This window comes from Chroicocephalus ridibundus, chromosome 1 (assembly GCF_963924245.1).
Source record: "Chroicocephalus ridibundus chromosome 1, bChrRid1.1, whole genome shotgun sequence".
NCBI classification, from domain to species: domain Eukaryota; kingdom Metazoa; phylum Chordata; class Aves; order Charadriiformes; family Laridae; genus Chroicocephalus; species Chroicocephalus ridibundus.
In genome coordinates this window covers 188,741,382-188,753,717 of record NC_086284.1, presented here as the reverse complement: position 1 = coordinate 188,753,717, position 12,336 = coordinate 188,741,382, and the positions used below count along the sequence as shown (strand labels likewise).

The window sequence follows — 12,336 nt, the reverse complement described above, 5'->3', positions numbered from 1 at the left end:
TATTATCTCTAAAAAAATGTTTCCCTCATTTATCTCCACATGAGAAGATTTTGTCTCTCCCTAAAACAAGTATTTCGTGAATTTCTAAGTTATTATTTTCTGTAATAACAGAAGCCAGTGATGGGTTGTTTCAAATCTTTTTCTGACATTACACAGTATGGAGGTAAAAAACTTTATCTGGCTTTAAAGGAAGAGTTTGCACTCAGTTACAATGGCTGGTAGTAATTCTGTATCACAACACTAAAATGTAAAATGATGTGCTCAGCTGGACGGGAATGTGGTACTAATCACAGCCTTTTCTGCATGTACCTGCAATCTGAAAATCCTCACAATCTGAAAATTACTTTGTTAGAAAGCCAAATGGAGTTGCCAACAAATGTGTCAAACTAGGAACAATTTCTCCGCTAACCCCCTGCTCTTGGTTTGTGTTGTGTTCCTGCTAGTTTCTACCTTCATCTGTTTCTCCTTTTATTTTATCTTTGTTTGAAACTGGGAAAATCGGAGCATTCCCAGTAAAGGTTCTGTTTTAACTGGTGTACCTTTCCTCTGGTTTATGCAGCCCTCTAAGATGCTTTATCCTGCCTATTCCTATCTGTCTTCTTTACCAGAAATCCTGCTACCTTGGAAAATTGTATTGACCTTTCTGGTTTAACAGTACCCAATCCTTCAAAGTATATTCTTATCAGTAAAAATTACATTATTTTGCTCTAGAGAGGCACGTGCTAGGCCGGCTGTTTGCTGTCTTCCTTTCTGCAGTAACTTCCATGCCCAATTTAAGATATTTTCTGCCTTGCCAAATAGCAAGGACATATTGAAGCTGAGCTGGCCTGTTGGACTAACTTATTTTCTTTGCTGCTTCTCAGTCCACTGGTTGATTCTGCTGCCTATTTGCCACATTGGTGCCCAGCCTTGGGCGATTCCTGTTCCTGCTGTTCCGTGCTTGCTGTGCTCAGGGGGCAGAGGGAGGGGGGCTGTGTTTTGGCAGCATTGCCTGCCTTCCGCATTACCTCCCTCTTTCTCAAGGGCTGCACGGTGATGGGACTTACCTGTACATGGAGACTGTGTGGCACATAGCCAGTGTCATGAGCATGAGCCCTGCAGTGTCCTGTACCTGCTGTGCAAGTCTTATCACATGCTGTGGAGGGACAGTGGCCTCTCCCTGCCATGAAGCAAACAGTCATCCAGCCCATAGAGACTGGGTGCTTCTGCTCTTGTAGAAGCTGAGGGCATCCTTCTTCATCTTCTGATGTGTGAGCCAGGCTTCCAGGCTGAAAGATGAAGATTTTCAAGACAGGCTTTTAATGTAACTCAGTATTTATACATGCCACATTGGTTCCCAAGAACACAGAAATTCTGAAACTGTAGTATTTTTCCCATTAATTCATCACCGTTTTTCACCTGAAGAGTTTCTACTGTTCACCCATTGTACCATGTGGTTCTTTAAATGTGGACTATTTGCAAGTGAAAAGGAGTGACAAATCTGGTGTATAGTTAGGATGAATTTATTTGTAAAAAAAATTCATCAATCCCTATTTTCTTGAACAAGGAGGAGCAGGATCTTCACTCAGAAATCCCCAGACATGCCAGCTGGCCAAAGAAGATCTTTCCCTTTTCTGCTTTTCAGGGTTACAATGAAACTTTCTCTAATGGCCTCCCATTTTTTCCTGAAAAATTAGCCCTTTTTGATGAATACTCTCTCAGAGGATGATCAAATTCCTCTGAATATCAACCATAATTTCTGAGACAATGCAGAATACATTTATGTGGGAACATTCGCAGCCAAGTGTTTTGCCACACCAGACAATCAGTGTAATCACAGATAAGCTTTTCTATTGGGACAAGCCACCGAAACTCACTCCAAGCTCCTCCTGCTGCTTCAGCAGGCAGTTTCCAGCAGCAAACATCTCCTCCTAGCCGAGTACATGAGCCAGCCTTGCTTGCCCTGGCAGTACTCCTGGTGCTGCTGGTGAGCCAATTTGTCTGGAGTGTTCGCTGACAACTGGAGAGACCGGGCAGATGCTGAGAGGTATGACAAACCTTTCGGTCATCTAAGCGATCCTGAAACTCACAAAATGCGCATGAAGTATGACTACAACTGTTGGCTGGGTCACAGAAGGACCATAGTTTGTTCTTGCGATTGTTTGTTGAGTATACTGCTTTAAAAGAGTACATTTAAAAAATATTGCCTGTGGTCTTCTACTTAACTCCCCACGCACAAGAATATGTAATGAACATTAATATATATGAAGGGGAAGAGGTAGTTGAGAAATAATTTACATTTATTGATAGTTAAGTAGTAGCCCACCGACTGAAAATTATCTGCTTTTCCTCAGAGTCCAAGGCATCCTTTCATTTTGGCAGCCCAGGTCGCTAGCAGGGCCAGAGTCAATGGCAAAGCAGCCCCCGCAGCTGCCTGCCGACGCTGCCAACACGCCGGGTGCCATTGCCAGAACAAAACAACATGTTTACTTGGCTCTGGCGTATGGATTTTCAAGTAGGAGAAGACAGACTAACACCATGGGGTGGACAAACCACCCAGAGCAGCAGCAGCCCTTCAACTATGTTTTTAATGGTCTCTCTCTTTTTCTTATGATAGTTTTAAAGCTGTTCTGCAGATGGACAGCAAACCTTAACACAGCACAAAGCATGGGCAGATGCACAGACAGCATGATTTCCATCCATTACATCTACTCTGCTGCAAAACAGTAATTCACAGGGTTGTGAATTACTCCATAGCACCTTTCTTGAAAGGTTTATGGCACAGGCAAGAGGAAAATTTCCTCGTGCCCAAACAAAGGTATTCCTAGACAAGGGAAAGTTGGACCCATGACTTCGCAATGATGCCAATGATGCAAGATAAGCATATTGTAATTAGTTCAGTTATTTTCCATTTACCATGAATAGGGATGGCAGAATTTAAATCATGTCAGCTGATACTACCTATTTCTTTTCCAGTAGTCTTTCATGACAACAGTATTTCCAGCTGGAACAAGTGAAATTTCTTTTCAAAAGCCAGTTGACATAGCTGCAAACCCACCCACTTCTTTTATGCAATTTAGTTTGACCTGAAGAAATTAACATTTCTTCCCTTCCTGCTTTTCTCTCCTACCTGGGTAAAAATGAAAACACTCAAGAAAATAGATATTAACGAACCTGATAGATACTAAAGAAATTAACAAACAGAGCAGGCAAAAATACCTTCTTTTTTTTTCAGGTGGCTCAATTTTTTCCCAGAGAAGAGGATGAGCTTAGTTAGAAGCAAGGAGAAACAGAATATGAGAAGGCTTTGCATTAGTAAAAAGTAGAAATATAAAAACAGACAGCCCTGATGGAAGATGAGTCTTGGGTCCTCAACCAAAAGGAGAATATTATTTACAGGAAAATGGGTAGGAGTTTGGCCATTCTTTCAGAGAAAAGAAATCCATTTTGCAAAACAGACACAAAGGCAGGCTCATTTCTTAACAAGTTACAAAGTTTATGTTACAAACTTAAATCTGTTATGAATCATGTAAAATACCAGTCCTGGTAAGAAAGATTTCTCTTTTCCTTAGTCTTACTCAATGTATGATAACTTATGTCATGAAAAATGTGTTGCAGCGGCTGTATCATTCATGTAAGCCAGTCTGCATCTACCTGAACAATTTGTGGTGCGCAAGAGGAGTGCATCTGTAGAGAGAAACAGCAGCGCTGAGGATCCAGCTCCACGCTGTGTGCTCATGTCGGGTTTTACTTTGCAGTAGCTCTAATCCAGCCCTGCACGGGGTATCTGAGACAGCTCCAGAGTGTGAAATAAGCCCCAATAAAGGGGACAGCTGAGATACTCACTTGAAAAACACAGTCCTCAAACTAGAACAGTCACCTGGACATCCCCCTTGACGTTCAGTACCTGGAAACTCAGAAAACTGATGTAATTTAATACAAATTAATTCTTGAATAATCTTTCCTGACAACAAAAGCAGAGGAAGAGTTTTGCCACAACAGGATCAGCTCATGATTAGCCGGGGAATAGCTTGAAGTTTGTGTATGTTGGCAGGGCAAACACTTTCCCACTGAGAAAGAGAAGTTATTCACATATGACAGCTTCACAGATGACCAGTAACTAATTTCCTGGTTCACAGATCTGATGAAGTAAGATTTCTAAACAGGCCTCTAGATTTATTTTTTTTACAATCCAGTATAAAAAGGGACTGATGTTGGGAAAAGGGCCAAAAATGTCATATCTTAAAGATAAGTAACGTTTAAAGAAAATAATGGCGTATTTTTAATAACAAGTTGTTACAAAGGCTTGGGAAATATATCAAAATCAGAATTGTTTTAATGCCTGTTTCATTTAGGCATTAAATTGATTTCATTACTTTTGAATATAATCGGAAGAGTGTTACATACTGTTCGAGATGTCAGTAAAATCCAGGATCTCTATTCAGAAGTGTGAACCATTTCATCCTAGACTTCATATGATTGGACAGAATTTAAAGTACGGCTGGAAAACTGGATTAGTGGGACTGTACCAGGAGTTCCTGTGATATGCAAAGACCTTGCTGAAGGAAAACTCATCCAGCAGTTGTTCTTCTCTTCATTTACTCAAACAACTTGTGAGAAAGTCTGCTGAGAACAGGAGGCAGGGAAAAAAAGTTAACTGAATGCATCCAATACAAATTGTATTCATTTTTAAGCCACATTCTGAGTATATGCTTCTGTAGATAGTTTAGTCTTTTTTTAAAGTCTATTTTTAGGCTTAAAGATATCAACTACAAAAACTACATAGCAGACAGTAACAAGGTCTCTATGGGAATACAGCAAGATTTCACAACTTCTTTTGCTTGGGGCTGGTGGCAGAAAAATTTAAGGGATGTCTTTCATTGCTTATTTGAAAGAAATAAGGACTCTTGATATGAAGTCAACACATGGTGTATTAGAGTGGTAGGTCGTGTGATACTGATTTGGATTTGGCCTCGAATTTGATGACTGTAGTTTGCAGTTGCATGCACACTGGATATGCAAGGTGCCGGTTGAGAGGAGAGATGACACATTATAACACTGAGGAGAGAATGAATCTTTAGGTGCTAAATATATCCAGCTCATACCCGGCCAGACTTCAGAAGAAGCTTAATAATCCTTCTGTTTTAATTTACATCCACATGTTTATTTGTATACATTCATTAAGTCTTTATCAGGTGTTTCTCTAGTTTTTAAAGATTGTTAAAACTGACAGATCACAACTGTATGTTACAGAATTAAATATTGTAGTCTGTACTCAGGCAAAACTTGCATTAATTTCCATTCATGAGCTGCAGGAGTGGACTGGCTGTCATGCACTGCTGACCAGTGTTTCAAGTAAAGTGTGGTTCCTGACGTGTGGGTCGGTAATCTAACAAGAAAAAAGAAGAGATGATCTGTTTCATGTGCATTTATCCTCCTAATGTTCTGTTAATGTGCTGTCTAAGGGTAGGATTTGCTTCATTGCGGAGAGCTGTTATAGGTATCTCTGCAACAGTGCCTCCACCTTGTAAGGAACTGCTGTAATGGAGTGAATTGCTATTAGTCTTGGAGCCAGCGAGCACATCTCAGGGGGAAGATTTATTATGCCTTTCTCTTTGTAGGATAGTTACATGCAAATAGAAATTTCCTCATATTTGCTCATCATTCAACTTCATTTCGCAAACTTTTTTTCATGTTTTCCTTCATTAGAAGAATTCAAACCATGAGTTTTGTTCTGTCTTTCCAGCTGCATCATCCTGGTCTGATGAAGGCAGAATACATTTTCTGTGGGTATTCTGAAATACGAAATCTGGACTATTTTTTTCCTGTGGCTGTTATTCATTCATTAAATACCACTACTTTGATATTTAGGGATAAAGACTACAGAAAAGATTAATGTGTCCCATAAATCACTAAAAAGTACAGATAAATATACCGCTGTACTTTCACAGCTGCCAAAATGTGCAGTTGTTATGTGTGAAAATATATTTGAACATACATTCATGTTCATCTTAAGCATAAAATTCCTCTGGTTATGGATACTTATAAAAGCAATGTTCCAATATTTTCCTTAATTTTATCTTTCACTGAGGTGGTTATACTGCTTCCTATGGAAAAATGTGCTGTTCATAGAAATTGACTTTTTACAGCTGAATTGAGCTGATGAAGAAGGATTGGTAGGTCTCTTGTCTTGGTTTTCCAAGTGCCTTTCAGATCTGCCTTTCTAATAGCACTTAAATTCACTACTGAAGGCCAACTGTAAACACGTCAGGCTTTCTGTTTGCTAAGGGCTTATGGGCCCCTTTTTGTTAAATGATTTGGTAAGTGTCACGGTGTACATACGTGCATATGAACAGCTGTAGGCACATCCTGTCAAGTGGTATAAGCATATTTCTGTTCCTGGTATGGTGAGGGCACACACTCTTCCCACACCTTCTCTAGATAGGTTTTGGCTGAAGGGTGTCTTTAGACCCAGCTCTCTCCAGTGGCACCCATGTACTATATATATATGTATATATATATGTGTGTATATATATATATATAAATGGTGGAACATGATTATTCCCACCATACCAATGCTCAGGATTTAGTTGTATTGTAATAAGTCAGCTGTGAGGAAAGAAGACTAAGCACTCTAGTTTAAGATACAGTCCTAGCTGGCTTTCCAAACAACTGCCTGAAAACTGCCGTTGTTTGGAGTGGGGTTGTTTAAAGCCAAATGAAGAGAGGAGATCGTGCTATGAACATGGGGAACTGCAGATGAAGGCTCAATTAAATGACTCTGCAAAGAGGAGAAGCTCTGCTCAGTACAAAAATTAAGAATGTATCCGATCATCCTCAGTTAATTCTTGTTTGGGGGACAAAGCTTTCATCTTGGAATTGCAAATAGTACATGTATGGTACATCAGAGGAGATGCTGATCTGAAGGACATCAAACCCACAGTGTGTCGAGACATACTGTGAAAAAAAACATTAGAAAAAAATGCCTGCAGTTATGTAGGTAGGAACCACAAATGACTAAATACTATCACCTCCATCTGTCCACAGCTAACTGATGAGCCAGTGAATTCTGGAGTTTTCTGATTTGGACTTAGTCCACAAACCTTATAAAAAGTGGTTTTTGTTATCAGTCAGTTTCATTTCCGTCTAGTTTCTTTACTTTCTCCTTGTTATTGTGGTTAGGAAATACTGTAAGAAATACATGCTTGAAGGTAACTAACAGGTGTTTATTTAGCCAAAATCTCACTTCAAACCAGCATTTTTTTCATCCTTACGATCTTGTTTCCCTAACTTAAAATCAATAAAGCACCTTATTAATAGAAGGTTTGAAATGGACACAAAATTAAGAATTAAGCTCTTTATTTATCCTGAAGGATGCAGAAACTTCTCAGGCAGACATGTAAAACGTACAGATCTGTCTTTCTAGGAGCCTGCATGGTGCTGGACCAGATGATGTGATTTACTTGACCTTGCAGAAGGTCTGATGAGAAAATGTGAATGTTCTTTTGGGACTTTAAATTCTATGAAAGAATGCTTGAAATTTGTCATACTGCGCCTGTTGTTAGGAAAAACAGGGCTGCTTGCTGAAATCTGTGCTGTTTGGTTCGCATGTGACCTTTTCAGTAAGGTTTTTCCTCCTTCGGAAGAACACTTGCTGGAGAGCCGTCCAGTGGAACGGTTCCAGCAGCAACTCAGGACTGTCACTGCCGGCTGCAAGCACTTCTGTCCTTAGTCTGTGTTCAACAGCAAGACGAGCAGAAAGCTGGGTCCCACGCTGCCCACCTACACGCTACCATCCTGACCTAGATGAGCCCTCTCTGGGATGAAAGAATAGCTCATTCTCCAGCTCCTTTGGCCCATCTCCAAGACTGACAGCCAGGCACGGTTTGGCTGGGTTTTTTTTCTCATATTGATGCTTTTTAAGAGGACCATGGCAACACAAGCCATTTAACGTCATAGCAATTCTTATGCCTCTTTGCCAGAGCAAGTCAGGTAAAGTTTGTAAGCTGTCAATTAATATTTTTTGTCTTAAAATATTTGTTTAAGAAAGACCCTTGTGACTTTAACAGACATAAATGTGTAAATGCCACACTGCTAGAAGTCAGCCATCTGGATTTTGTAATCTGGCAGGTAAACAAACGGACTAGGCTCTTTGACATCTCTCAGGTTATTGCTGATCATATGAACATTAACATTTCCAAAGGTGTCTCTTTGCTTCTTCACATTTCAAAGACTCCATTAATTTTGTTTTCACATGTTTAAATATTTATTTTGACCTTTTACCTCCCGTTATAACCTCCTGGCTTGTTGGACCGGCCAAATCAAAATACACTGATGTGTTCTGAATGGCCTCGCTGCTTGTATAAACACGCTGCGTAAACAGCTCTTGCAGAACAAAAGAGCGAGTCCTCCTCTGAGCTGTAGCAAGTCTCTGTCCGTTTCAGATTATCCATACAGGTAGGGGTTGTGCTGAGATACGCCAGCTGGTTTTCCAGCCTTCCTACCACACGTTCTTGCTCACCTCCAGGGTTATTGCCCTCCGCCACGAGTAATGCTGAAGTAAGAGCAACACCCTGTTGTTATCTGTTCGATGCGCAGGTGCCGCTGCTGGAGTACCGACTCTGCTCCTGGTCCTGGTGGTGCCTGCCCTGGGTGTCCTCGCCTGCTCGGGATTCTGAATGTAGCTGGATTTACCTTGTCCTCTGCCTGACACAAAGGACTCCCTTTGAAGATGAGGACCACGATTCTTTTTGATTCCTGGGGCACCATCCTAAGCCAAATAAATTACACTTTAAAATAAATTACCCTACCGATTTCCTACGAACTTTTAAGAGGACTGAGGCATCCAGGAACTCCTTCATGAAGTAAATCAACTTTTGAAAGGCTAAGAAATATTTTTAACTTGTTCCAATATGCCTTATAAAACACTTCTGCTGATCTGTGACAGTTGCATGATTCGGTCCAATGGGGCAAGTTACAGTGTTAAAACCCAATAACATAGGCTGTACAGTGAAAGTAAAATCACCATACGTAGGTGCTTTAACTTGAATAACAAATTGTGAAATATAATAGAGATTGAAATGTTGATTGTACGTGATAAATGTAAGAGTACTACGTCCGTCTGTACTATCCTATATGTTTTGTGTACTGCATATTTTTGAATGGCCCCATCATCATTTATTGGGATTACTGGTTTTTTAGAGAGACAGTCAAAGCAAAAACATTTCATTATTTAGAGCTATATTTCTTGAGGCTATTGGATAGAATTTGAAGGATTTGAAATAAAAGTCAGTGACGAAGAATTTTTTTATTTTAAATATGTTCGGAACACCTGAGAAATGCGTAGGATGCTCAGCTTAAAGGAGCTGTACTTCACTGACACGAGATTCACCATATTCTTTTCTTAAAACGATTCTGTTGAAAAATTCTGTTATGGTCGTTGTTGCTGATTTTAAGAGTGAAATGTCAGCTTTCAGGGAAGCAGCGTAATGTATTGGTTTTGATTTAGTATTATTACTAGTAGTAGTATTATTAAGGTAGCAATGTAACACTTAGGAGTTTGAAAATGGAGTCCATGTTAAAGATCAACCAAGTGGACCATGAAATGGTAGGAAACGTATGTTATTTTTTAAAGTGAAAAGATTTAAAATATAAAAAAGAAAAAGATATACAATAAATGGCAAAAGCAGAGTAGCACAGTAAAAAAAAATTATTATATTTACATTTTTATGCTGCAGATGCCAGGTGTTACCTTCCTGTAGTGAAGGCGTACATTTGGGAGAATTATATGCTTTTTCAAGAACTTGATATTATTCTGATGTTCATAGTGTTGTAAATAAGAGTTTTAAAGTTCTGAGACCGTTTCCCTCTTTGATAGAGTACTGAATGATCCAACTGTGTGTAAGTACATGCAAGTCAGATCCCGACTGTTAGTCGAAGCTAAATGTTTACTATGGCCTTTGCAAAATGGGAACTCTACTAGAGATTGAGAATGTTTTTGTTCTGACTGTGTCTAGAGTGTTTCGGTGTTGGGTTTTTTGTTGGTTTGTTTGGGTTTTTTTTTAAGTTGCTAAAGAAATGCACATTCCTTTCATTTCCCATGGTGTGCTGGGAAGTAGTTTGAGTGTGAATGTTGAGGAAACACAGTGATATTGAATCAGCTGGCTCAAGTAATAGTGCAATGTCTGATGCTTCAAGAATTATAAGCTTTGAATCATATTTTATTAGCACAACCTTGCTAGCTACTTAGAAATAGATTTTATCTTTTTAGAACTGATACTGTAGAGGTCCGTGATAATAATATTTACATGAAGCAAGAATAGGTCTATTAATAATTTACACCCACTTCTTTTATTTGTATAATTTTGTACTATATATTTACATGTAAAAGTGTAGAGTCTTCATTAAGAAATATCAATAATACTGGTTTAGTTTAATTTTAACTATTTGTTACAAGATGACAATTTTTTAAATAGGTGAAAGTGATAACTTCCCTATAGAGGAATGTCAAAGTGTCAAACACTACTGAGTTTCATAAATTGTATAATTATTTGAAAGAGAAATGAGCTGTCTTCATATGTGAGAAACTAATACGCTGTAAGCCTTCTGTACAAAAAAAATGTGGTTTATTGTGTTTCATTTGGTTTGGTTCTTTTGCAGTATGACTCATTTTTATATAATCTACAACCACAACTAAATCTTTTGCCAAATGCATGATTGCCTTTTACTTTTCTAATACATGGTGTAAAAACCAAAACGGTTTAGTTTTTGCATGGAAATGACCTGGAAAGGAAAGCCACTTCTTTTTTTAAATCAGCAACACGGATGAGGTAGGTCTCACATACAGATCAGATAGTGGGAGTTTTTTCTGTTTCACAGAATTGTGTAAATTTGACTGGGACCTTCAGTTTCAAATCGTTGTCGAGAAAAACTAACTAATGTATCATCTGCTTTAAAACGCAAGGTTCTTAATTAAAGTTTATATAGATAGACATATTTGTTGTTTCTTTATATTTCAGGAAACTTGATATTACTATTATTTGATACTGATGAATATTGAACTGTTTTTTTAGTTACTTTTTATCTTCTTTTTTTTTTCAAATGAGTAGAGCAGGACCGTGCTTTGTCCTTTTTATGAATGAAAAGTAAATTACAATTAAATAAATGTATTAATGTTAATCAAAATATAATAACTGTCTTTTGAATTGGAGCTTTCTAATTTCGTAACAGTGATGTGGTCATCTGTGACAGTAAAAGTGTGGATGGAATGAGGTCCTGTGTGTCCCTGCCCAGCCTTCTTGTGAGTTTTGCTGGAGTTAAAGAGCTTTTGCGAGATAAAGGTGGCTCTTTTGATTATAGGTGATACAGATAGAAAGAATTTCCTAATGTCAGTGACAGGGAGTCTCCCGAGACCTCTTCAGAATTGCTGGAAGTGAGAGTTAACCGAGGAGCGTATTTATTTCAGGTAATGTTTTCTATTCCAGTAGATACATTACAAAGAAAGGTGGCTGAAATGGCTAAACTTTGTACTGATTAAATGCTCTGTGTGATCACAATAATTTCAAGAGGTGACATCAAGTTTAACTGGCTGAGATACTGCCTGCCTTTGAGGGGTCACGCTGGGGCCCTAAAATGTGGCATGTAAGAAGCTGGTGAAGCTGATGGTCATATTGCAGAACTTGGTTTCATTCATCTTCAGAGATACCAAATGAGAAGACTCCATGAGAGAATGTGTTCCTCGTGCCCTGCACCTAAAAGACTGTTAAGTCAAGCGGAGCAGGGCTCAGACCTGGGGAGGAGGAGATTGTCACTGCTTTGATTAGGTACATTTTGTATTTTTATCTTGGTCTCTGAGAGAAATAAGGTTTGAGTCTCTGTCTGCCAGTTCTCTGCTAATGATTTTGAACTTATCGGGCAGTGGCAGACAAATCCAGCAGCAATCTTACTGAAGAAAATCATAGTAATCTGAGCAGAAGGTAGAGACTTAAATTCGGAATTTGCATCCAAGGCGGCTGCAGCATGGTCACTGGTGTTACCTGTTCTCTTTGGCCTGCCGGATGCCCATCCAGCAAACCCCTGAGAGCCAGGTAGGGCTCGCCTTGTCCTGCCTGGGACGAGCACAGGCTGGGGGGGGGAGCTGAGCACGTGGCATTGCAGGAGAGAGAAGTACCAGGGGGCAGCTGAGATCATTGCAGTGACAGAGTGAGGCGGGGAAGAATGGGGCATAGAGCATAAATCCATAGGAGAAAAGGTTCATTATTTCCACCCTTCAAAGAACAACTTGTTTTGTTTGTGAGACTTCTTTTGTTTCCAGACTTCAGAGCCTCTAGCTACAGAGGATGATAAAAAATATGCCTT

General features: G+C 39.3%; 1 protein-coding gene across 1 annotated transcript in view; it reads left to right on the top strand.

Moving 5' to 3' along the window:
- The window catches only part of CNTN1 (contactin 1), a 259,935-nt gene extending 248,965 nt beyond the window's left edge, over positions 1-10,970 (top strand). Inside the window, exon 25 of the mRNA XM_063323139.1 lies at positions 8,578-10,970. Coding sequence (XP_063179209.1) covers positions 8,578-8,657 — 80 coding nt within the window. The 3' untranslated portion in view covers positions 8,658-10,970. The remainder of the gene's footprint in view (positions 1-8,577) is intronic.
- Positions 10,971-12,336: the final 1,366 nt, after the last annotated feature.